The sequence below is a fragment of the Carassius auratus genome, chromosome 35 (genome assembly GCF_003368295.1).
Source record: "Carassius auratus strain Wakin chromosome 35, ASM336829v1, whole genome shotgun sequence".
In the NCBI taxonomy this organism is placed as follows: Eukaryota; Metazoa; Chordata; class Actinopteri; order Cypriniformes; family Cyprinidae; genus Carassius; species Carassius auratus.
In genome coordinates, this window is record NC_039277.1 from 19325490 (window position 1) to 19349201 (window position 23712).

The window sequence follows — 23712 nt, forward strand, 5'->3', positions numbered from 1 at the left end:
CTTAATATGCTTCCATTTATTAATAATTATAACATCATGAAACTGACTTTAAAAACTGAATTTTGTAGAACTTAAATGTTGAAATTGTTTAAGTTAAAGTAACAGAAAATATGCTGCCATGACTCATCAGATAATTTATTACTGTGTCAATGATTTATTAAAAGCCACTTTTTTCTAAACTTTGGGAAGCTAGTACCTCTGTGGGACGACGGTGGGGTCACGGGGTCACAGGTTAAACGGTGAGTGGCCACCCGACACCCGTCTGTTTGCTCATGTGATGATGGCAGATAGTGAGATGACCGTTTCACTTCTAGTCTGAGGTCACAGAGGTCACGGTCTGACCCCAAACCACATCAGGAGTGGTGTTTGAGAAAGACTCGGTGTCTTGAGCACTGGGCTTTATTAAAGCGGGTCACGGGTCACCTGACGGTCAGATCTCTGATGGATCTGATCACCTGAACCCTGAGCAAACACATCACTGCACGCCAGATCCAGGTAAGAGATGTGGTTTATTTCACTGATGGGAATCTCTCCGTCCTGATCCTCGTCCACACACTGACTCTTGGCAGACTGATCTGAACAAATGAACAAGAAATCCTTTGGCTTAACAATAACATTTCTCTAATAACAAGAACAAATCAATAATTCATATTTGTATTTTAGAAAAGTCATTTTTATAAAATTAAAGTAAAACAGATGACATATTAAAGACTAGGATGCGGTTTATTTTAACACTTTAGACCAAAACGAAGACGAATAGTCAGGGCTATAGACAGACTCTCTTTCACAATTACAAAAAGAGCAAATTCACATCCTTTCATCTGTAATCAAACGCAGCGCTCTGCGGAAGCACTAGAGGGCGCCAGAGACGACTGTGATTTCGCGGGCGAACACTGGAGGGCGGGAGTGACGTGCTCGTGCTCGTGCTGCAGTTCACGCGCGAAAGAAACCAACGACAGAAACCAGGAAACAATCAAACTGCGCTTTGCCCCAAAACAGGTAATAAACACCGCGAATCATATTCATAATACCGCGGGATGTCGCACTGTTAGAGCAGAGCTCAGGCGTTTGAGTGACAGCGGCGTTTCAGATAAACGTCTAAACGTTCATTATTTCAGGTAAACATCTGCAAAGCGTCGCGGCACACACGCGTCGCGTTTAACAATCTGGAGTTCATCCGTTTCACCCGTTTAATCATTGAACTCATTAATTCTCGTGTGTGTGTGTGTGTGTGTGTGTGTGTGTGTGTGTGTGTGTGTGTGTGTGTGTGTGTGTGTGTGTGTGTGTGTGTGTGTTGAAAGCGAGGCCTGACTGTTCGCGAGCTCCTCAGGCGCTTCTGACGACAAACATTCACATAAGAAGAACCCAGGAAGCTGAGGAGAACTCTGTGTGTGTGTGTGTGTGTGAAAGAGAGAAAGTGTGTGTCTGTGTGAGAAGAGAGAGAAAAAGAGTGTGTGTGAGAGAGAGAGAGAGAGAGAGAGACTGTGTGTGTGTGTGTGTGTGTGTGTGTGTGTATCATATCTGGACACAACTCTGTATAATGACATGGGTATGACACAGGTATTACAAGGAGAGGGTGACTTATGAGGATATAACCCATGTCCCCATTTTTCAAAACACTTATAAATCATACAGAATGAGTTTTTTTGAGAAAGTAAAAATGCACAAAGTTTCCTGTGAGGGTTAGGTGTAGGGTTGGTGAAGGGACATAGAATATACAGTTTCTACAGAATAAAAACCATTACACCTATGGGATGAACACACTTTACACAAAAACAAACGTGTGTGTGTGTGAGAGAGAGAGAGAGAAAGTGTGTGTGTGAGAGAGAGAACACGTATGATCAGCTGCACATGTATGTTAGCAGTGTTAGTGTCATTATTTGATGTAAGAGTAGCAAACCTCTTTTGGTGTGTCTGAATAAATGTGATCTGGTCCAGAATCTGAAGCTCTTGTGTTGTGTTTGTGTGGTTTCAGGATGTCAGACTCTGAAGACTCGGATCTGGAGGAAGGACAGGATGTGATGCGACACCAAACCAAGATTGTGAGTATGATTCGGCCTGTGCTGACCACTCCCATGATCCTCTGTGTCCTCCCATGATCCTCTGTGTCCTCCCGCAGGTCTATCAGGGTCAGTTCCCGTACATCCACATCGAGCCGCCCGGTGAGTGACCACAGCTCTGTGTAGTGTTGGTGGTCAGCGCTGCAGGTGATTCAGTGTAGATGTGTTTGACAGACGTCATCTACGAGCGCTGGAGCAGGATCAAGCCCGAGGTGAAGAAGCACGTGGGTCATCTGATGCATGTGTCTGTGTTCTGGTGGCCCATCCTCCTGAGACAGCAGGACAATCACCCCACCACCTTCTGGGCCGTGGAGATGGGCTTCCTGGACTCCAAGTGAGTGTCTTCAGCAAACTGTCACATCTGACCGTAGGGTTGGACCATGAGGCCAAAAAATCATATCCTGGTATTTTTTGGCTGAAATGTGTTAATTCAACGTTACTTAATTAAAAAACATATTTTGTTAGTCCTTGGCTGATCACATGCCTGGTGATTAGTAATAAGCAGATAATGTACAATCATACCATTCAACATTTCTGCATGAAAAACCACCTCAGTTTAAAAGTAATTGGTTTTGGTTGTCTGTGTTTCAGTGTGTCGAATGATCTGAGTCTGAAGAGGCTGAAGAAGATCGAGATCCTGGAAAGCATTCTGGATGCCATGGAGAGAGGCGTACGTATCCGTCCTGATGAGCGTTCCCTGATCCTTCAGGTCACTCCGGTCTGATGCTGTGTCTTGTTTTGTTCAGCTGTCTCAGCCGGTCATGGAGACGAAAGCCCGAGCCGTGGTGTCCCTGAGCAGATTGTTTTCCATGGTACGTTACTGCGGGAGGTGTTTGTGTCGGGTCTGCTTTCTGACACGCTTCTGTCTGTCTGCAGGAGGAAGATTGTTTGGCTGAAGCCATCGGCTGGCTGCTGGACTCCGGCGCTCCGGACATCCGTAAGAAGCTGCTGGATCTGGGATCAGCGGAGATCCGCTACCGGACGCTTTGCTTCATCTTCAACGAATGTGAGTTTCATTTCCAGAGATGTCCTGACGGCACGAGAGATGTAGGAAACCGAAACCGAAACTGAAACATTTTTGTTACTGAAAAAAAGATAAGAGATCCATTTTTATATATACACAGGAAATCAAAATAAGCGAGCAATTTCATAATGCATCACCAAATCACTGATGCGCTGTGAGGATAATAAAAGATTAGGCTGTTTTCTTACTGAATATCAATATTATCTTTCTCTCATAAGTGGATAAATCTAGCAATAACATGGACCCCTTATGTTAGCAAATGACAAAATTAACACGTTAAATGAGATCAGTTAATGAAAATGAAAAATATGCAGTTAATCACAAAAAAGTGTGTAATTAATCTGAAAAAAAAAATCAATCTATTGACAGCCCTAATTTTTATACATGTATATAATTTAAATCAAAATTATGAAAATTAACTAAAATGAATGTCAAACTGAAATGATGAAATTTATAGCAAATATTACATTAAGCTCGTCCAGCAGATCGGACTGATCCGGGGTCTGTGCTGTCTCACTGATGAACCTCTGCTCCACAGACTCACGATATCTTCAGGTGACCTCATGCAGTAAGAAGAAGGCCATCCAGGAGCTGAAAACAGAGCCGGACCCGTGGACCTTTTCAGTGAGAGTCTTTAAGATCGAATAACACCTTTGTTTTCTTATTTAACAAACTGCATTCTTAGGATCAGTAACATGATTGACTGTGGATACGGAACAGAAATAACAATCTTTTTCATCTTACTACTCCATTCTGCGTCTAGAAAAGTGAAGAAATGAAGAACAAAGGAAATGAGCAGTTTCAGAAAAGGAAATATGATCTGGCGTTGAAGTGGTACAGTAAAGCCATTAAATACCAGTAAGTGACAGAAGAAGCTCCCTGCTTTAATTCCCAGTCCACCTCAGGTTCCCATCTTCTTCTTTCCTTTCTGTGTTTCAGCCCGAGCAACCACATCCTGTACGGGAACAGAGCGCTCTGCTACATTCGCTCAGAGAAATATCTGTGAGTATCAGATAATCACAATATTCACAAACGTGATTGATTGGTGACACTGACTGTGGGACGGTTTTCAGGAAAGCACTTGGAGACGGAAAGAGAGCCGTTATATTACAGCCAGACTGGGCCAAGGTGAGTACTGATCACTGAACACATCTTCATCATCTTCATCCTCATCATCTCTGTGTCAGACGCTGGAGAAGGTTGCACAGTTTGTAGTACGGCTGGGTTGAGGATATTTGAACCAATTCTCATTTTAATGAACTGATTATGATCTGTATATACAAGAACAAAACTTATGGAAGGTTGTTTGTAGCACATCTCATTCAGTAAAGCAGTTTTTATTTGAAACAAAGCCTAAGCTTTCAGTTAAGTCAGTTTTATTATGAAATTTAAACAGAAAGCATTTCTGCGCTCTACAGTTGGCTGTAGCGCTCATCTCCGCTTAATAACTCTAGAGAGTTCATACATATTCATATATACACGATTACATATTTTTATTTAATCTGTTCTTCAGTATATAAGGTTTTTTTGAATAAATCTGTCATATAAACATCCAAACAGTGAATATCACAACTTGTTTCCTTTTAATAAACGGGCAGAAATAATAATAATAATGTCAGTGAAATGTTATGTTATCTCATAGTAAGGTTTTATTTTAAAATCTGCCATATGTGCATTTTAAATGTTTGTTTATCAAAATTAATGTAGCAGATGATTTATTGAGCTGAAGTGGAAACAAAAGTTGTGTTCGTTCAGCTTTGGTGGAGTTACTTGAGTGCGAATCTGAATGAGATCTGAATCTGAATGATTTCCTGCAGCTCTGGTGAATCTGAATGATTTCCTGCAGCTCTGGTGAATCTGAATGAGATCTGAATCTGAATGATTTCCCGCAGCTCTGGTGAATCTGAATGATTTCCTGCAGCTCTGGTGAATCTGAATGATTTCCTGCAGCTCTGGTGAATCTGAATGAGATCTGAATCTGAATGATTTCCTGCAGCTCTGGTGAATCTGAATGAGATCTGAATCTGAATGATTTCCCGCAGCTCTGGTGAATCTGAATGATTTCCTGCAGCTCTGGTGAATCTGAATGAGATCTGAATCTGAATGATTTCCCGCAGCTCTGGTGAATCTGAATGAGATCTGAATCTGAATGATTTCCCACAGCTCTGGTGAATCTGAATGATTTCCCGCAGCTCTGGTGAATCTGAATGATTTCCTGCAGCTCTGGTGAATCTGAATGAGATCTGAATGATTTCCAGCAGCTCTGGTGAATCTGAATGATTTCCCACAGCTCTGGTGAATCTGAATGAGATCTGAATGATTTCCAGCAGCTCTGGTGAATCTGAATGATTTCCCACAGCTCTGGTGAATCTGAATGAGATCTGAATCTGAATGATTTCCCGCAGCTCTGGTGAATCTGAATGATTTCCCGCAGCTCTGGTGAATCTGAATGATTTCCTGCAGCTCTGGTGAATCTGAATGAGATCTGAATCTGAATGATTTCCCGCAGCTCTGGTGAATCTGAATGAGATCTGAATCTGAATGATTTCCCACAGCTCTGGTGAATCTGAATGATTTCCCGCAGCTCTGGTGAATCTGAATGATTTCCTGCAGCTCTGGTGAATCTGAATGAGATCTGAATGATTTCCAGCAGCTCTGGTGAATCTGAATGAGATCTGAATGATTTCCAGCAGCTCTGGTGAATCTGAATGATTTCCCACAGCTCTGGTGAATCTGAATGAGATCTGAATCTGAATGATTTCCCGCAGCTCTGGTGAATCTGAATGATTTCCAGCAGCTCTGGTGAATCTGAATGATTTCCCACAGCTCTGGTGAATCTGAATGAGATCTGAATCTGAATGATTTCCCGCAGCTCTGGTGAATCTGAATGATTTCCCGCAGCTCTGGTGAATCTGAATGATTTCCTGCAGCTCTGGTGAATCTGAATGAGATCTGAATGATTTCCAGCAGCTCTGGTGAATCTGAATGAGATCTGAATGATTTCCAGCAGCTCTGGTGAATCTGAATGATTTCCCACAGCTCTGGTGAATCTGAATGAGATCTGAATCTGAATGATTTCCCGCAGCTCTGGTGAATCTGAATGATTTCCAGCAGCTCTGGTGAATCTGAATGATTTCCTGCAGCTCTGGTGAATCTGAATGAGATCTGAATCTGAATGATTTCCCGCAGCTCTGGTGAATCTGAATGAGATCTGAATCTGAATGATATCCCACAGCTCTGGTGAATCTGAATGATTTCCCGCAGCTCTGGTGAATCTGAATGATTTCCTGCAGCTCTGGTGAATCTGAATGAGATCTGAATGATTTCCAGCAGCTCTGGTGAATCTGAATGATTTCCCACAGCTCTGGTGAATCTGAATGAGATCTGAATGATTTCCAGCAGCTCTGGTGAATCTGAATGATTTCCCACAGCTCTGGTGAATCTGAATGAGATCTGAATCTGAATGATTTCCCGCAGCTCTGGTGAATCTGAATGAGATCTGAATGATTTCCCGCAGCTCTGGTGAATCTGAATGATTTCCCGCAGCTCTGGTGAATCTGAATGATTTCCTGCAGCTCTGGTGAATCTGAATGAGATCTGAATGATTTCCCGCAGCTCTGGTGAATCTGAATGATTTCCCGCAGCTCTGGTGAATCTGAATGATTTCCTGCAGCTCTGGTGAATCTGAATGAGATCTGAATGATTTCCCGCAGCTCTGGTGAATCTGAATGAGATCTGAATCTGAATGATTTCCTGCAGCTCTGGTGAATCTGAATGATTTCCAGCAGCTCTGGTCAATCTGAATGATTTCCCGCAGCTCTGGTGAATCTGAATGATTTCCTGCAGCTCTGGTGAATCTGAATGAGATCTGAATCTGAATGATTTCCAGCAGCTCTGGTCAATCTGAATGATTTCCCGCAGCTCTGGTGAATCTGAATGAGATCTGAATCTGAATGATTTCCCGCAGCTCTGGTGAATCTGAATGAGATCTGAATCTGAATGATTTCCAGCAGCTCTGGTCAATCTGAATGATTTCCCGCAGCTCTGGTGAATCTGAATGATTTCCTGCAGCTCTGGTGAATCTGAATGAGATCTGAATCTGAATGATTTCCCGCAGCTCTGGTGAATCTGAATGATTTCCTGCAGCTCTGGTGAATCTAAATGAGATCTGAATGATTTCCGGCAGCTCTGGTGAATCCGTAGAGCTGTAGCTATGAATGACTGTGATGGAGCCGTGTGTTCTCTGGTCTTCAGGGTCACTACCGCTTCTGTGATGCTCTGTTCTATCTGGGGGAGCATCAGAGAGCTCTGAGGGCCAACCGTGTGGCTCTGGACGCCTGCGGCGCGGACCCCGAGGGACAGAGAGACCTGCAGCAGCAGCACGAGCGCTTCCTGACGGAGCTGCAGGAGAGCACAGGTAACCTCTGACCCTTCAGCACACCTACAGCTATGAGTGAACACAGACCGCTTCATTGTGTTGTGTTCCAGCAGAGATCAAGACCAAGAAAACCCAAACCAAGAAAGCTTCTTCTAAAAGCAGGTTTGTTCTGGTGTGTGCTCTGGTCTGGTCTGATCTGCTGTGAGGGAATGATTTAGATGTGTTTTGTGCTGCAGAGGAGATTCTTCAGCTCATCATCAGAGGAGCAGTCGTCAGCCTGAAGTCCTGGACACTTCGGTGAGATGAGACTCAAACTCTCACACCATACTGACAACACTCTTATCTTATCATTGTTGATGGACTATTATAGTTTATTTTTATTTATTTTTATTTTTTTTGCATTTGAAGTTTTATTTTCACTCTTTTGGTTCAGTTTTGTTTCTAATTTATTTCCAGTTAGTAATGCAGTGCTGTAAAAATGTTTTACTCGATGATGATGATCCTGTGTTTTTCACACAGATGTAAAGTCTAACTGCTGTAATGTTCTTCTCCCAAATACCAGGCGTCTGACACCTGCAAAGACCAGGATGACACTGCAGGTGAGGAAGGACATGCTTGGGATCAGTTTGTAGTGTTTTTGCTTGGTGTTGAACATGTATTGGTGATCTAGTTCAGCTACGGAGAGCAGCCGTTTGTTTTATCACTTAAACCATTTATATACTCATTAGATCCTTCATTGATTAATCATAATCAACAACTGTGTTATTGTATGGGATATTTGTGTTGGAGTAAGAGATTGAGTCTCCATTAGAAGGTGTTGATCATGACGGGACAGTGTTGTGAAGCAGTAATCTTCTGTTATTGTGTCTCGTGTAAGAACTCTTGTTGGATCTGTGCTGCTCTGAGTCAAACATACACAGCTAATCTGAGTGTGTTGTAATTCTCAGACCAGCAGGGTTAGGGTAATTATTGACAGTGATTCCTTATCATCTGCTTCTGCTCTCCTCTTTGTGTAGTTCGCAGGAAGTCTTCCTGATCTAATAAGCTTCAGTTTGAATGTGCACTGTGCTGCTGAAAGCTGCTTTAGGACAGACTTATTTAGTTTTTGCATGTTTTTTATTTGATGCAAGTGTGTTTTAGCGCATTGTATGTACTTGATGTTAGGGTTAGGTCACTGGGACGCTCGAGTTTGCTTCAGATTAAACCAGATCACATGAACTCATTAAACACGTGATTGAATAGTTAGCAGTGGAGCTGGAGTCTCTCTGCTCTTTACGCTCGTCACTCGTTCGTTATCTCACAGTGAACGCTGTATTTCATCCTCCCTGCCCTTCAAGGTCACGGATCACAGCTGTGTGGACGCTGTTAACCCTTAGCACTCCTAAAATGCCTAAAAAAGGTGTAAACTGCTGTTCTTGAACCATTTGGAGTGTATGCTTGGTATAAATGGAAGGATGTCAAAAGTAACGTGGTTTATTTCATGTGTGCATGTTCTGATGAGGAAATGAGCTGTGTGTCTTCTGTCGCACCTGTGTGTGTGTGTGTGTGTGAGACTGTGTGTGTGTGTGTGTGTTGGCTCCTCCTCCGTGCCGCTGTGCTGGTTTCTAGTGTGTATGTCAGGAGTGGTTGGTCTGGTCTTGTGGGTTCTTGATCTTCTTGAACACAGGAGAGATTGATTCGATTTGTCATGCGACGCGTTAATCCCATAATTCACTTGTTTTCAGGGAATTCAGGAGCTCGAGCACACGCTGACGGAGGAACTGACCGACTCAAAGACACAAAGAGGTAATTTACCAGGTTAGGGTTATGAAAATGACAGAGTAAAGGCTCATTATTAATATCTTTTAAATATGTTTCTGTTTAATGTTAAGTATGACACTGATTTGACTTATGAAGAGTGTTTTGTTCCACACTTTAAGATGAAATGTGGATCTTCAGTGACAGTAAAATGAGAGTTAATGGGAGTAAATAATGTCTGGATAGATTCACTTTCATTTCACGACATACTGAAGCTTTCAGATGATGCAGACAGGAACAGGATGTTGACTTTATTTCACCTCTTACCGTGTGTGTGTGATGCTGATTTGCTCATTGTTAATGTTAGTTAGTGCTTTGCTAATAAGAGCTTGTTGTAGAGTCTTTCCAACTAAATAAGCATGACCTGCATTCATTCTCAGCTAGCATGCAATTAATATGTTTATTTTGGTTTTGCTGTATTGAAGCTATGTAGACATTGACAGAAACACAGTTTAACTACAGTGAAGAAGATATTAAACTCTAATCTAAATCTGAACATCAGAGTGTTTGAGTGTGTGGATGTAGGTTTGTCAGGTTCGGAGCGCTCGTATCTGTTCCTGTGGAGTGTACCCTTGAGGAATCGACTCCTCCTCAGATGGACTGATTTGATTGAGCTGCTTGTGATATGATGTTTATTCCTGATGAACTTGTCCTAGTGAAATGAGTCCACGAAAGACTAAGAAAGGCTCGTCCGGTGTCCCAGAGAAACCAGCGGTCCGGAGCAAACACACACCTGTCCTGGACAGACCGAGCCCTCCAGAGGTGTGTGTGTGTGTGTGTGTGGTTCACCCTGAGTCTGCGTGTCATCGTGTGTGTGCGCGTGTGTGTGTGTCTGTCTTTGTGTGTGTGTGTAGGTGTGTGTGTGTGTGTGTGTGGATCACCCTGAGTCTGTGTGTCATCATCAGTGCTGGTGTGTGTGTCTGTGTGTGTGTGTGTGTGTGTGTGTGTGTGTGTGTGTGTGTGTGTGTGTGGATCACTCTGAGTCTGCGTGTCATCGTGTGTGTGTGTGTGTGTGTGTGTGTCTGTCTGTGTGTGTGTGTGTGTGTGTGTGTGTGTGTGTGTGTCTGTCTGTGTGTGTGTGTGTGTGTGTCTGTCTGTGTGTGTGTGTGTGTCTGTCTGTGTGTGTGTGTGTGTGTGTGTGTGTGTGTGGATCACTCTGAGTCTGCGTGTCATTGTGTGTGTGTGTGTGTGTGTGTGTCTGTCTGTGTGTGTGTGTGTGTGTGTGTGTGTGGATCACCCTGAGTCTGTGTGTCATCATCAGTGCTGGTGTGTGTGTGTGTGTGTGTGTGTGTGTGGTGTAACGCCGGTGTGTCTGCAGGAGGACGAGAGCTCGGCGGGGAGGAGGAAGCGCTTCTGTGCTGCTGTCCAGGAGGCTCACACGGCTCTGAGTGACCAGCGCTGCAGGAACGCTCAGCAGTCCTTCTCCGTGGCGCTCCGGATCCTGGAGTCCAGCGGGACCTCGGTACTGTGTGTCTTAGATATGTGACGGTAATGAGGAGTGAATGTTTGGCTGCTCGTTCATCAGTGTATTTGTGTGTCTGACAGGAGCTGGGGTTGACGGAGCTGGATAAATCTGTTCTCATGTATGGATATGCAGTGGCCCTGCTGGAGATCGGACAGCCTGAGGTAATGCTCCACAGCTCTCCTCCGTGTTTCAGAAGAGATGCTGAGAACACACCTGTCAGATTCATCCTGTGCTTTCATCTGACGTATGGTCTTCAGTCAGTTTCAATTAAAAATACAAGAAGTCTGTCTAAAGATGGACCTGATGAGTGTGTCTGATCCACAGATGCATGTTTTCTGTTTCATGTGACATTCTGCGAACATTATGAAGCTGTTGTTGTTTTCCAACAAAGACAGAGATATTTCACTGTTACTGCACGAGTCTGATGCGTCTTTGTTGCAGAAAATCTTCTCTCACTCACAAATCTCTCAAATCAAGGAGTTCAGATGCAGAAATCAGACATCTGACCATCTCACAGCTGTTTAAAGGGTTAGTTCACCTGAGAATTAAGATCTTCTACTCCCCTGGAAGCATCCTCGGTGTGTGTGACTTTCCTCTTTCAGAATAATCTAATCAGAGTTATATTAAATATTGTCCTTGCTCCTCCAAGTCTTTCAGTGGGGTGAGCGGGTGTTTGTGGTCAGCGGTTCAGAAGAGGTGTAATAAAGTGCACACATCTGTAATTAAACACCCTTCACACGGCTCGGGGGGGTGAATAAAGGCCTCCGGTGGTGATTCCATGTGTTTTTGTAAGGTAGATGTCCAGATAAATATCCAGAACACTTTTTATTCTCACTGCTGCTGACTGTTGGGAACCGGAAGATGTATATTTAATATAACGAATAAGATTGGATTATTCTGAAAGAGGAACGTCACACACCGAGGATGCTTCGAGGGGTGAGAAGAAGATAGGTGAATTCTAAATTTCGGGTGAATTAACCCTTTAAATCACAGAGGCCTCTAATCACAGCTAAGTGCAGGCTATTCTACAAACATCTCAGATGCTGGATGTGAATGTGCTGTATTTGAGGTTGTTGTTCACTGATTGTGTTGTTTCTTGTGTTTGAAGGAACTGGATGAAGCTCAGCGGTTGTTCACCAAATTAGAGTCGTCAGAGAGGAAGTTTCAGTTGCTGGTGCATTATGGGATGGGTAGAGTTTACCTGAAGGAGAACAGGTGAGTGTGTTGATCTGAATGCTGCTGGACTTCATGCTGAATGTCTCTGACATCATTTCCTGTCTGTGTTTGTGTTGTAGATTTACTAAAGCTCTGGAGTGCTTCACTAACGCACAGCTGATGATCCAGAGACACATCACACCTGGAAAACTCACCTGGCCAACCACCAAAACTACAGTAGAGGAAACACAGCCGGCCTGTCTGAAGGTGTGTGTGTGTGTGTGTGTGTGTGTGATCAACACCGTCAGTCCCAGAATATTCTGGCTTTAATGCAGTTCAAAGAGATCTGATTCAGACCCCATTAAAGCATGTTTCTGCTGCTAAACTCTGTGAAACGCTGCCTGCTCTTCACTCTTCATCTGTTCATATGTATTGTTTTATACAAAGACGGAACGAATCCCAGCTGCAGATACTGAGCTCAGAATAGCCCAGAATGATCCTGTGACCTTGTTTGACATCCTGATGTACTTCTGTCTGAAACCAGTTGGAGCTTGTTCCTCTTTTTGAATAGTGCGCGGTGTTTAGTTGCTCACCACAGGCCCAGGATTGAACTTGAAACTCTAATGTTTGTAGTAGTGGTGGTGTGTGGTGTAAATGTAAATTACACTGGTGTTTAGATGACCTTAAAGGGCTAGAGTTCACCAGAAAATGAAAATTCTGTCATTACTCAACGTCATGTCATCCTAAGACCTTCGTTCATCTTCAGAACACAAATGAAGGTATTTTTGATGAAATCTGAGAACTTTCTGACCCTGAAAAGACAAGAATGCAACTGAAACATTCAATAATATTGTTAAAATAATGCAGGTGACATCAGTGGTTCAACCATTACGTCATCAAGATATGAGAAGAGTGTATGTGAGCAAGAAAACAAAAAATAATGACTTTATTCAACAATTTTTTCTCTTGCGTGTCAGTCTGTGCCGCATGTTCACTAGTCAAAAATATCTCAATATGTGTTCTGAAGGTGAATGAAGGTCTTATGGACGATGTGAGTAATTAATGACAGAATTCAAATTTTGGGGTGAGCTATCCTTTAATGCAAGCATACATGAACTGAAAGCAAAAAAACCTGTTTCTGTCCTGAAGGAACATCTGAAGAACTTCATAGAGGTGTGTAGGTTTCCTCCTAAAGCAGACGCGGTCTGCCGGTATCAGCACTGCCTCTCTCACACGGTGGAGATCTACTTCAGCGATCCAGACTTTAAGGTGAGTGTGTGGAGCTGGATCTGCGTCTGATGGGTCTGACGATCTGTAACGAGTGTGTGCTGTTTCAGGGCTTCATCCAGCTGATCTGCTGTCAGAGCTGCAGAGTCCAGTTTCATATGAGCTGCTGGAAGAAGCTCAAAACACTTTCATTCTCTGATAAGAGTGACAAGGTCAGACACACACACACGTGATCACGCTTCTGAGAGGAACCTCAGGATGGCACAGTCGCTCACTGCTCTTATGTGTTTACTGCAGGATTTTCTAAAAGATTTGTGTTTTACGCCAGACTGTGGAGGTCAGGTCTGTCACATTGTAATATATGGCTTGACGGGGCTGATAAAGTGTGAGGTGAGATGTGCACACACTCACTCTCACACACTCTTACACACACAAACTCTCACAAACACTCACTCTCTTACACTCTCACACACACTCTCCCACACTCACTCTCACGGATGCGCACTCTCTTACACACACTCACTCTCTTACACACACTCACTCTCACACACACTCGCTCTCTAACACACCCACTCACACATTCACACTCTCACTCTCACACATTCACTCTCTCACTCTCACACACACTCTCCCACACTCACTCTCACGGATGCACACTCTCTTACACACACTCACTCTCACACACTCACTCTCTAACACACCCACTCACACATTCACGCTCTCACTCTCACACATTCACTCTCTCACTCACTCTCACACACACACACACTCTAACACACTCACTCTAACAAACACTCACTCTCTCTCACACACACACACACACACACACTCACTCACTCTCACACACTCTTACACACACAAACTCTCACAAACACTGACTCTCTTACACTCTCACACACACTCTCTCACTCTCACGGATGCACACTCTCTTACACACACTCACTCTCACACACACTCACTCTAACACACCCACTCACACATTCACGCTCTCACTTTCACACATTCACTCTCTCACTCACTCTCTCACACACACACACACACACACACTCACTCACTCTCACACACTCTTACACACACAAACTCTCACAAACACTCACTCTCTTACACTCTCACACACACTCTCCCACACTCTCTCACACACACTCTCCCACACTCACTCTCACACACACTCACTCACTAAAACACTCACTCACACATTCACGCTCTCACTCGCACACATTCACTCTCACACTCTTACACACACACTCTAACAAACACTCACTCTCACACACACACACACACTCACTCTCACACACTTACACACACAAACACTCACTCTTACACTCTCTCACACACACTCTCCCACACTCACTCTCACGGACGCACACTCTTACACTCACTCTCACACACACTCACTCTCTAACACACTCACTCTCACACATTCACTCTCTCACTCTCACACACACACACACTCTCTAACACACACTCTCTAACACACTCACTCTCTCACTCTCACACACACACTCTCTAACACACTCTCTAACACACTCACTCACTCACTCTCTCTCACACACACACACACTCTCTCTCACTCACTCTCACTCACAATCTCTAAAACACTCACTCTCACACGCACTTACTCTCTCACACACACACACGCTCACTCACTCACTCTCACTCACTCTCTCACTCACATACACTCTCAGACACACACACACACACTCTCTCTCACTCACTTTCACTCACAATCTCTAAAACACTCACTCTCACACTCACTTACTCTCACACACACACACACACACACTCACTCACTCTCACACACTCACTCACACTCACTCTAACACTCACCCTCATTCTAATAAAATCACTCACACTCACTCACACATTCACTCTCTTACTCTCTCACACACACACACACACACACACTCTCTAACACACTCACTCTCACAAACACACACACACTCACTCACTCTCACGCACTCACTCTCTCTCACTCACATACTCACTCTCAAACACTCTGACACACACACACACACTCTTTCTCACTCACTCTCACTCTCACACAATCTCTAAAACACTCACTCTCACACACACACACACACACTCACACGCACTTACTCTCACAAACACTCACTAGCACACACACACACTCACTCACTCTTTCACGCACTCTCTCTCTCACTCACATACACTCTCTCACACACACACACACTCACTCTCTCTCACACACACATTCTCTCACACACTCACTCACAGCCATGTTGCTAACTAAGATTCTCCTTCTCTTTCAGTTTAAAACATCTATTCCTAAAATCAAACCTGTTGGACGATTGAGAATCAAGCAGCAATGTACAAGGTGAGGTTTAACACATCATACACATCGTATTTCATACTTGAGCTGCATCTGTCATTGGTGCTGATTTCTCTCTGTACCTCCACAGTATTAAGAAGTTGAGGTCTAAAAATGAACGAAAGCTTCATCGGAAACAACATCAGTTGGCGACACATTCTGCCCGTCAAGAGAGAAAGAGCGTAACGGCTGCAGACGACCCTAAAGACCCCACGGCAGAGAGAGGTGTCCACATACACATCTTTATAATAATGCTTATGAGGATCTGAAAACATTTACAGGACTTTTCAAGTCAAGGGTGTAGTTTAGTGTTGCATTACATCCACACCGATGCCACAATCAAACCTCCACCCTTGATTCAAGGTCTAAAAATCACACTTTCAAAATGAAACTGGTTTGAACACACGAATAATTGATAGGATGTAAATTTTTTGGATGAACTTTATTGCTTAAAGGTACAGGTTGTAGGACCTGCCACTAGAGGGCGGAATACCAAAACAATAACAATCGCGTGGTTTGATGATGCTAAGAAGGAGTGTGGAATGATGGGATTTGTTGTGTTCTACCCACCCGCTGATGGCCATTCAAACACAATAATTGGGCGTAGTAGATTACATACAAAATCAATGCAAAGATGCGATAAGACTATGGATCAGACGCATCCTTGCGTGGGTCTAGAGATGCGATGCCCCACGTTTGGTGTGTATGCCCCATAATACTTGTCTTGTTGATCGTTATAATAGCATACGTTTTCTGTAAAGATACGAATCAAAACAACTCACCTGTCGAGTAAAACACAAGCGAGATCGGCATCTCTTTCTAGTTGAAGTTTGTCACAAGCTCTCTCCATCTAGAAAATGCAACACCTATAATGATCCTCACTCTTTCTCTCCTCTTGTCCCAAACTCTTCTCGGGTCGTTTGGTCGGCCCATACGCTTACGTTTACGAGAGTAAATTAAACAGTAATTATGTTACAGAAATAAGTAACACAATCCACTATAAAACATGTAAGAAGAAGTAAATATGGAGCTTCTTGAAGCAAGCTTGTGGTTTGCTGGATGCTAGACACTACTTCCGCATTTGTCCACGACACTGTTGTCATGTGGTTTCTACGTCAGTAAAGGCAGTAACAAAGGATAACTAACGTCATTGACAGATAATGGGAATTTTCTCATGATTTACAAGTAGTTGAAAACATTAGAGATATTGTTAGTAATTAGCTGCATAAAATATATAACACTAGCTTAGTTGTTTTTGGATATTTTACTGCAAATATCTTAGAAATTGTACCTTTAAAGGCTGTTTTGTTTAAAATTATTGAATGTAATTTCTGAAGGTCTGTGGTGGGCCCCGGACCCCTGGATGAGGAGCGCTGTTAATAACTCTTCTCTGTTCTTATCTTTCCTGCAGAGACACCCACAGACTGTATTTATATGGACCGTGTTTTACATCAAATTCATGATAACAGAGGACTATTTAAAGAAGAGTCGGTGAATATTTCTTGTATTTTGGATCATCTGCGGCCGTGGCTGGATTTATTTGAGAGTAAAGGACATGAGAGTGTGTTAAACAGCCGTAGAGAGCCTGGAGCTCTGTGGGAGCTGGTGGATCTTCTGCTGGAGTCCAGAAACCGTGTCTGGGCTCGGGTCTTTATCCAAACGCTCAGCTTAACGCTTCATATCAAACCCAGACTGCAGCTGTGGGCTCAGCAGCTGGATAACGCTGGTGTGTTTCAGTCACACTCCTCTTCACATCCACTGTGTCCAGAGCTGTGTGTGTAACCTGATGTTTTCTGTGGTCAGGTCTGAAAGCTGCGCAGTCGTTCATCAGTCGTCACAGCTCTCTTCTGGAGGAGATGGACCTGAAGCCTCTTCTCAGCTTCACACCGCTGCAGGAGACGCTCATCCAGACGTTCGGCAGCGTTCCACAGTTATTCGAGCGTGATGGTTTAACTGTACTGGAGTATTTAAGACAGGCTCCGGCTAAAGACATGCGTCTGTTTATTTGGACTCTAGAGTCGAATCGAGAGCGCTATCACTCCTGTTCTTTCATTCTTGATCAATATTTTGAAGACGGTACGTGAGTCAGAACTAGTGTTTTACATGAGCGCGGAGTTTATGAAAATAACTGTTTGTTTCTCTTCAGATGCTGTTTGTTTAGTCATTAAAAAGACGGATGATGATGAGCACATGGTAAGAGACGCGTGCTGAAGTGTGTTTCTGAAGCGTTTCGTCTGAGTTTGAGAAGATGACCGTGTGTGTGTGTGTGTGTGTGTGTGTGTTTCAGAGCTCAGTATTTAAGAGTAAAAACAGGCATCGTAAGAAGAAGCAGAAGGAGTTGAAGGTGAGTGTGGTCCGTGCCGCGGCGCAGGACTGGTGTGCTTGATGCTCATCTGTGTGTGTGTGTGTGTGTGTGTGTGTGTGTGTGTGTTTCAGTCTGTGTTTGTGCTGTCTGGGATGAGAGGTGGACATTCCAGGGATGAGGAGGATGAGGAAGAGGAGCTTTTCTCTGAGGAAGACTCTCTGTGAGTTCAGTCGAGCCGTTGTTCATCATGTCTGTGAAGAAGCGAGTCAGTTTGGGTGATGGTGTGTGTGTGTGTGTGTGTGTGTGTGTGTGTGTGCGGTGTTCCAGGATGTTCCTGAATAGCATGGATCCGTTCAGCGTTCCCGAACACCTGCGAGGACAGCTGGAGGAGTTTGAGGAGCAGTATTCGGGATCATCACACCGGAGCCATTACCAGAGGATCCTGGACAATAACCCTGACCCCACTAAAGAGAGTTTATACGAGTGCGTCTCATCTCTACTTCTGCTCTACACATGGTTACATTAAGGAAGTAACAAAATATAGTTATGCATTACTTTAGGGAAAAAAAAAACTAACTTTCCCCAGCACTGGTTATGACAAACTGTTATGATGGAGTTAAGTCTCCTTTACACTGTTATAGAGGATCAGATATAGGTTTAGTTTGCTCTCTTTGATTTGTTTCTGTAGCTCATTTGAGACACCAGAGTAAAGACCTGTTCACACCGAGAGCAACATCATTAGCTAAACCCACAGCTGTGTTATATCAGGATAACTCTAACACCAGCGAACGCAGCTGTCACTAATGTGCTGGAGTGTGTGTGTGTCAGTTATTTTGCTCAGATCCTGGAGGAGCACGGTCCTCTGTGTGCGTCTGACCCGCTGATGATGAGCGAGCTGGAGAACTTTCCTCCGGAGGCGCAGCAGAAGATCTCCGACGCTGGAGGACTCGAGTGCTTCCTGCTGGAGTCTCTGCGCTTCGTCCTGATGGAGGAGCTGATCGGGCTGATGAAGCACGCCGTGTCTCTGACAGACCCCGCTCCGTCACACCTCAACCCCTCGGCTGAAGAGTTCTGGCCACCCGCAGACCCCTCACACATCAGCGTACTTCCTTATGATCATAAAGATGAGTTCACATCCTCGGATGTGTTCCTGCTCCTCCCCGACCCGTACGCCCTCGACTGTCCCGTCTCAGATCTGCAGGAACACACACCGGCGTCTGAGCAGACACGAGACAAACACACGGCTGTGTGTGTGCGGGTAAGATGAGACGCATGAGGGGAATGTCATCAGGATGGGTGCCGTCTCTGACCCCTGACTCTGTCTTACAGGATCTGGCCGAGCATACAGACGTGTCCATTAACACCGAGCCATACGTGTGCTTCGAGAGGAACAGCGTGAGTGAACGTCATGTGTCTGTTACACGTTCTCCAGTAGAACCAGAACTGATACTGATTCCTGTTTGTTCAGGGCGACATGCTCCAGACGGAGAAGCAGAGGCTGCAGCTGTTGAAGGAGATCCAGCAGATGAAGGAGGATCATGAAGCTGTGCAGCAGAGGAGAGCCCAGGAGATCTCAGCGCTTCAGGAGGAAACACAGAACATCACTCTGAGCATGCAGGTAGAGAATCATCCGTGGAGACGTTCTGAAGCGCTCGTGTGTGTGTGTGTGTGTGTGTGTGTGTGACTGTGCTTGTGTTCAGATCGCCAGCACCGAGCTCAGCATGTTCCAGCAGAAACTAGAGGAGGTGGTGAGGAGAGACCAGCAGGAGAAGAAGGAGAACCAGGAGACGCTCAAGACTCTGAAGATGGAGATCAGAGATCTAGCAGATTTACACGAGAGGTCAGACACACACTCATGACCCTGACCCTAAACATCTGCAGAACTACATTGAAATAGAAACATACTTTGGATGATTTACAAACCTTTTTAATTAGTGACGCCCAGTGAAATGAGCTCCCTACCCTCACAAGTAGAGTTAACCCTTGTGGATTGTTCAAATTCACCACCCTTTCATTATGTTCCACTCAATTTAACTGCTGTAAAAATGTCAGATTCATAGATTTTTCACATTTTTTTTTTGTTGCATAAATGTCAATAAACATCAGTCCTGATCAAAACTACGAAATGTTTTTTAAAAAGAATCCAAGATTTTAACTCTTTAATTGCCAAGTTCATAAATTATGTCACTGATTTGGGAGAACAAACACACAAAATGACTTTGTGTCTGTAATGTAATTGTGGCTGGATTTTTTTTTTTTTTACCTTTTATCACAGTCTTGGGCATGTCAAAGATGAGTAGCAACATTGGCTTTGATGCATTTTTAGCTTTTGTGCAGCATTAAATTAAAATCTTTTCTCCCTAATTTGTTGTTGGTGGCTGTTTTTGCCCCATTGGCTTCAGTTATTACGACATTTTTTGATTGCAAAGCCATGACACCCTATAATCATGCATTCTTGATTGTTTGTGGTTTTCCCTTTTGGGAAGAGGTAAAATTAGTTATTTTTACAGTTGATCACTAGGTGGGACCATTAACCCTTAAGATAGGCCTGTGCAAAAAAAGATTAGTTTCTGACTTGTATATGAAGCTATATGGAGTATAACAGCATATTATATTGTGTGTGTAAGTGTGTGTGTGTGAGAAAGAGAGAGAGAGTGTGTGTGAGAGAGACCTTTGCTCACTTACCTTAATGTATTTCAGAAAATCACAATGTACACCTCAGCTCTCAGAACTACATGAGTAAACAAAAGTGTATTTATGCACCTGCTGCCTTTTAATGGTGGTGAAAGTATTCGGTTGTTAAGTGATGACGTAAGAAGCGCTGTTTCCGGGTCCAGGCCTCAACTCGCTTCACTTGAGAATATGACCTCAGCAGCCGTTTATGAGCACTGTTTATTCATATTGATAATTTAAGCTAAACGCTTTCAAACTTACGATATACACTACAGTCTCCGTGCTCACAGTGTCCCAAACACAAATCATTTTTATATATTTTTTGTCTGGCTATCAGGGACTTCGGTATGGAGTTAAAGGTTAAGATTATAACTTTTTCGCTAGTATTCTATCACATTGTGAGTTTATATTAGCACCTTTTGTTGTTTTCTCGTGGTAACTGATAGAGCGTTTGCTACGTGACGTCAGACCTAACAAGGGAATAGACTAAACAAAAGCAAAGAACGTGGATTTAAACACTTGCATGGCATCGTGCTGGTCATTTAATGGTGAGAAGAGCAGCAAGCAACTTGTACCAAAGTTTTAGAAATGATTATGCAACTTGACCCCTCCAGCGAGCTGCAGCTTATTTGAAGTTGGTATTGCATTTTGGTTCATAATACATTGTTCATAAATTTGATGCAAAGTAGATTTTTTTACAGGATTTTAAGGTTTGAAACTGGCTTTACCATCAAGAAAAGACGAGCATTTCACATATAGGCCATCTGTACTTTTCACCATCAAAAGGCAGCATGTGCATAAACACACTCCATGTAGTTCTGAGAGCATGAGGTGCATATTTTAATTTTTTCCGATACTGTACATCAAGGTAAGTGCACAAAGGTCTCTCTCACACCCTCTCTCTCTCTCTCTCTCTCTCTCTCTCACACACACACTATATAATTTGCTGTTATACTCCATATAGTTTCATATACAAGTCAGAAACTAATCTTTTTTTGCACAGGCCTAAGGGTTATTGGTCCCACCTAGTGATCAACTGTAAAAATAACTAATTTTACCTCTTCCCAACAGGGAAAACCACAAACAATCAAGAATGCATGATTATATGGTGTCATGGCTTTGCAATCAAAAAATGTCATTATAATGAAAGTCAATTGGGCAAAAACAGCCACCAACAACAAATGAGGGAGAAAAGATTTAAATCTAATACTGCACAAAAACTAACAATGCATCAAAGCCAATGTTGCTACTAATCTTTGACATGCCCAAGACTGTGATAAAAGGTAAAGAAATATCCAGTCCACAATCACTTTTTATATTGAAAATATGTAGTTTTGTGTGTTTTTTTCCCCAAATCAGTGACATCATTTATGAACTTGGTAATTAAAGAATTAAAATCTTGGAATTTTTTTGAACATTTGGTAGTTTTGATCAGGACTGAGGTTGATTAATAGATTTATGCAAAAAAAAAGGAGAAAAATATTTATCTGATACATTTTTACAGCAGTTTAATTGAGTGGATGTTTTCATCCATGAACATCCCGAAAGGGTAGTGAATTTGCCCACAGTGTACCGTTGAGTTTTTGATAAAATTCAAAGCATTTTCCCAAAATATGGTTCAAAATAAGATTTGTCACCAAAAATCATTCATTAGCTCAAACACAGAGAAAGTTGTGGCCAAAATAAGACTCAACTTTACCCCCTAGTGGACGAAAACGTCCCCAACAACGCACAAGGGTTAAAGCTGCTGTTTCACGGCTCTGTGTTTCTCTAGTCACACCAGAGACATCAGTGTGAAGAAGAAAGAGTATCAGGCAGAACTGGAGCGATTCCTGGATGTGGGGTGAGTCTGAACACTTACACCAGTACATTTCTGTGGATAGTTCTTCACTAAATTACTGTTTCACCTCAATCCCATGGTAAAAGTCTAACTGTTTTTCATACAAATAGTATAAATACACTTAGTATAAGCGCAGAAATGCTTCTAGCTTAATCACACAAAATACTGTAATTATATTCTATTTCTCCTTTAATAGATGCAATACATTTCTTCATTAATAAAAAAAAGAACAGTATATTGTGTGTAACAGTATATTGGATGCGGGCAGCTCTTAAAGTGACAGCAGTCTAATATTCCTGTTGTCTGTCATCCATGTTAATCAAACAACAAAAGAAAGATAATCTCTCACTGCTCTTCACTAAATCACTTTAGTTACTTTAATAAGAAATGTGTCCCTGCAGCACAGAAGCAGTCATCAGGAGCACAGGGATATTTGTAGAAATACACAACAATACATTGTATGAGTCACAATTATACATTTCTCTTTTATGCCAAAACTCATTAGGATATTAAGTAAAGATCATGTTCCATGAAGATATTTTATAAAATTCCTACCGTAAAAAATCTGTAAAATGCATCGCTTAGAACTTCATTTGAACAAGTTTAAAGATGATTTTCTCAATATTTAGATTTTTTTCAAATAGTTGTATCTCAGATAAATATTGTCTTCTCCGAACAAACCACACATCGATGAGAAATGATTTATTCAGCTTCAGATGATGCATACATCTCAATTTCTGAAAATTGACCCCTTAAGACTGTTTTCTGTGCTCCAGGGTCACAAATGTATGTTTATTTTACACCGTAAAGAATATACAGTATTTTTCTTATTTGATTATACAATATACATTACATTTATTTATTTGTTCTACTGTACCTTTTTGTGCTGCTACTTGTAATTAGTTTATTACTAATCGACTGTTTACTTCAGTGAGCAGGACTTTAGTTTTTTTAAGGCTAGTATTAGTTTTTTGTGAAATTGACACTGGTGACAAGAATTATTACATTTCTGTGGTATCAAAAATGTTGATATTATAAAGACCTAATTTAAAGCAAAAATAACTGTATTGTGATGTATATCGCTACCATGAAATAAAATGACTCTTATCGTGATGTAAGATTTAGGTCAGGGGTAGACCAGCTTCAACCCTAATCAAACACACCTCACACAAACACACAAGCTCATCAGTCTTCAGGATTAATAAGGTACAGGCAGGTGAAGCTGAACTCTGCAGGTCTGCGGCTCTCTAGGACCGAACTTGCCTACCCCTGGATTAGGTCATATCGTCCACTCTTAATGTGTGTGTGTGTGTGTGTGTCACTGATGCATTAACGTGTCTGCATGCATCCTGCAGTAACCAGTGTGCATCTGAGCGGTCGAGTCTAGAAGAAGAGATCAAGCGCTTCAGAGACGCGTGTGTGAAGGCCCAGAGGAGATCCACCATGGCTCAGGTGAGGA

General features: G+C 42.8%; 1 protein-coding gene across 3 annotated transcripts in view; it reads left to right on the forward strand.

The window, feature by feature from the left end:
• The first annotated feature begins 866 nt into the window (after nucleotides 1-866).
• The window catches only part of ttc3 (tetratricopeptide repeat domain 3), a 26097-nt gene continuing 3251 nt past the window's right edge, over nucleotides 867-23712 (forward strand). Inside the window, exons 1-38 of one of the 3 annotated variants that reach the window (XM_026220564.1) lie at nucleotides 867-999; nucleotides 1976-2042; nucleotides 2120-2162; nucleotides 2235-2394; nucleotides 2652-2730; nucleotides 2807-2872; nucleotides 2937-3066; nucleotides 3623-3708; nucleotides 3848-3942; nucleotides 4024-4086; nucleotides 4158-4212; nucleotides 7339-7501; nucleotides 7573-7624; nucleotides 7699-7759; nucleotides 8025-8061; nucleotides 9187-9247; nucleotides 9916-10021; nucleotides 10578-10721; nucleotides 10805-10885; nucleotides 11833-11939; nucleotides 12020-12146; nucleotides 13029-13148; nucleotides 13217-13318; nucleotides 13404-13496; nucleotides 15377-15441; nucleotides 15527-15660; nucleotides 16847-17161; nucleotides 17239-17511; nucleotides 17582-17628; nucleotides 17723-17779; nucleotides 17872-17960; nucleotides 18068-18223; nucleotides 18569-18998; nucleotides 19070-19135; nucleotides 19209-19358; nucleotides 19441-19580; nucleotides 22188-22256; nucleotides 23609-23705. In XM_026220564.1, the coding sequence (XP_026076349.1) occupies nucleotides 1977-2042; nucleotides 2120-2162; nucleotides 2235-2394; nucleotides 2652-2730; nucleotides 2807-2872; nucleotides 2937-3066; nucleotides 3623-3708; nucleotides 3848-3942; nucleotides 4024-4086; nucleotides 4158-4212; nucleotides 7339-7501; nucleotides 7573-7624; nucleotides 7699-7759; nucleotides 8025-8061; nucleotides 9187-9247; nucleotides 9916-10021; nucleotides 10578-10721; nucleotides 10805-10885; nucleotides 11833-11939; nucleotides 12020-12146; nucleotides 13029-13148; nucleotides 13217-13318; nucleotides 13404-13496; nucleotides 15377-15441; nucleotides 15527-15660; nucleotides 16847-17161; nucleotides 17239-17511; nucleotides 17582-17628; nucleotides 17723-17779; nucleotides 17872-17960; nucleotides 18068-18223; nucleotides 18569-18998; nucleotides 19070-19135; nucleotides 19209-19358; nucleotides 19441-19580; nucleotides 22188-22256; nucleotides 23609-23705 (4185 nt within the window). In that variant the 5' untranslated portion in view covers nucleotides 867-999; nucleotide 1976. Of the gene's footprint in view, nucleotides 1119-1975; nucleotides 2043-2119; nucleotides 2163-2234; nucleotides 2395-2651; nucleotides 2731-2806; nucleotides 2873-2936; nucleotides 3067-3622; nucleotides 3709-3847; nucleotides 3943-4023; nucleotides 4087-4157; nucleotides 4213-7338; nucleotides 7502-7572; nucleotides 7625-7698; nucleotides 7760-8024; nucleotides 8062-9186; nucleotides 9248-9915; nucleotides 10022-10577; nucleotides 10722-10804; nucleotides 10886-11832; nucleotides 11940-12019; nucleotides 12147-13028; nucleotides 13149-13216; nucleotides 13319-13403; nucleotides 13497-15376; nucleotides 15442-15526; nucleotides 15661-16846; nucleotides 17162-17238; nucleotides 17512-17581; nucleotides 17629-17722; nucleotides 17780-17871; nucleotides 17961-18067; nucleotides 18224-18568; nucleotides 18999-19069; nucleotides 19136-19208; nucleotides 19359-19440; nucleotides 19581-22187; nucleotides 22257-23608; nucleotides 23706-23712 lie in introns of all 3 variants that reach the window. The other 2 variants (XM_026220567.1, XM_026220566.1) reach the window with 2 other exon arrangements.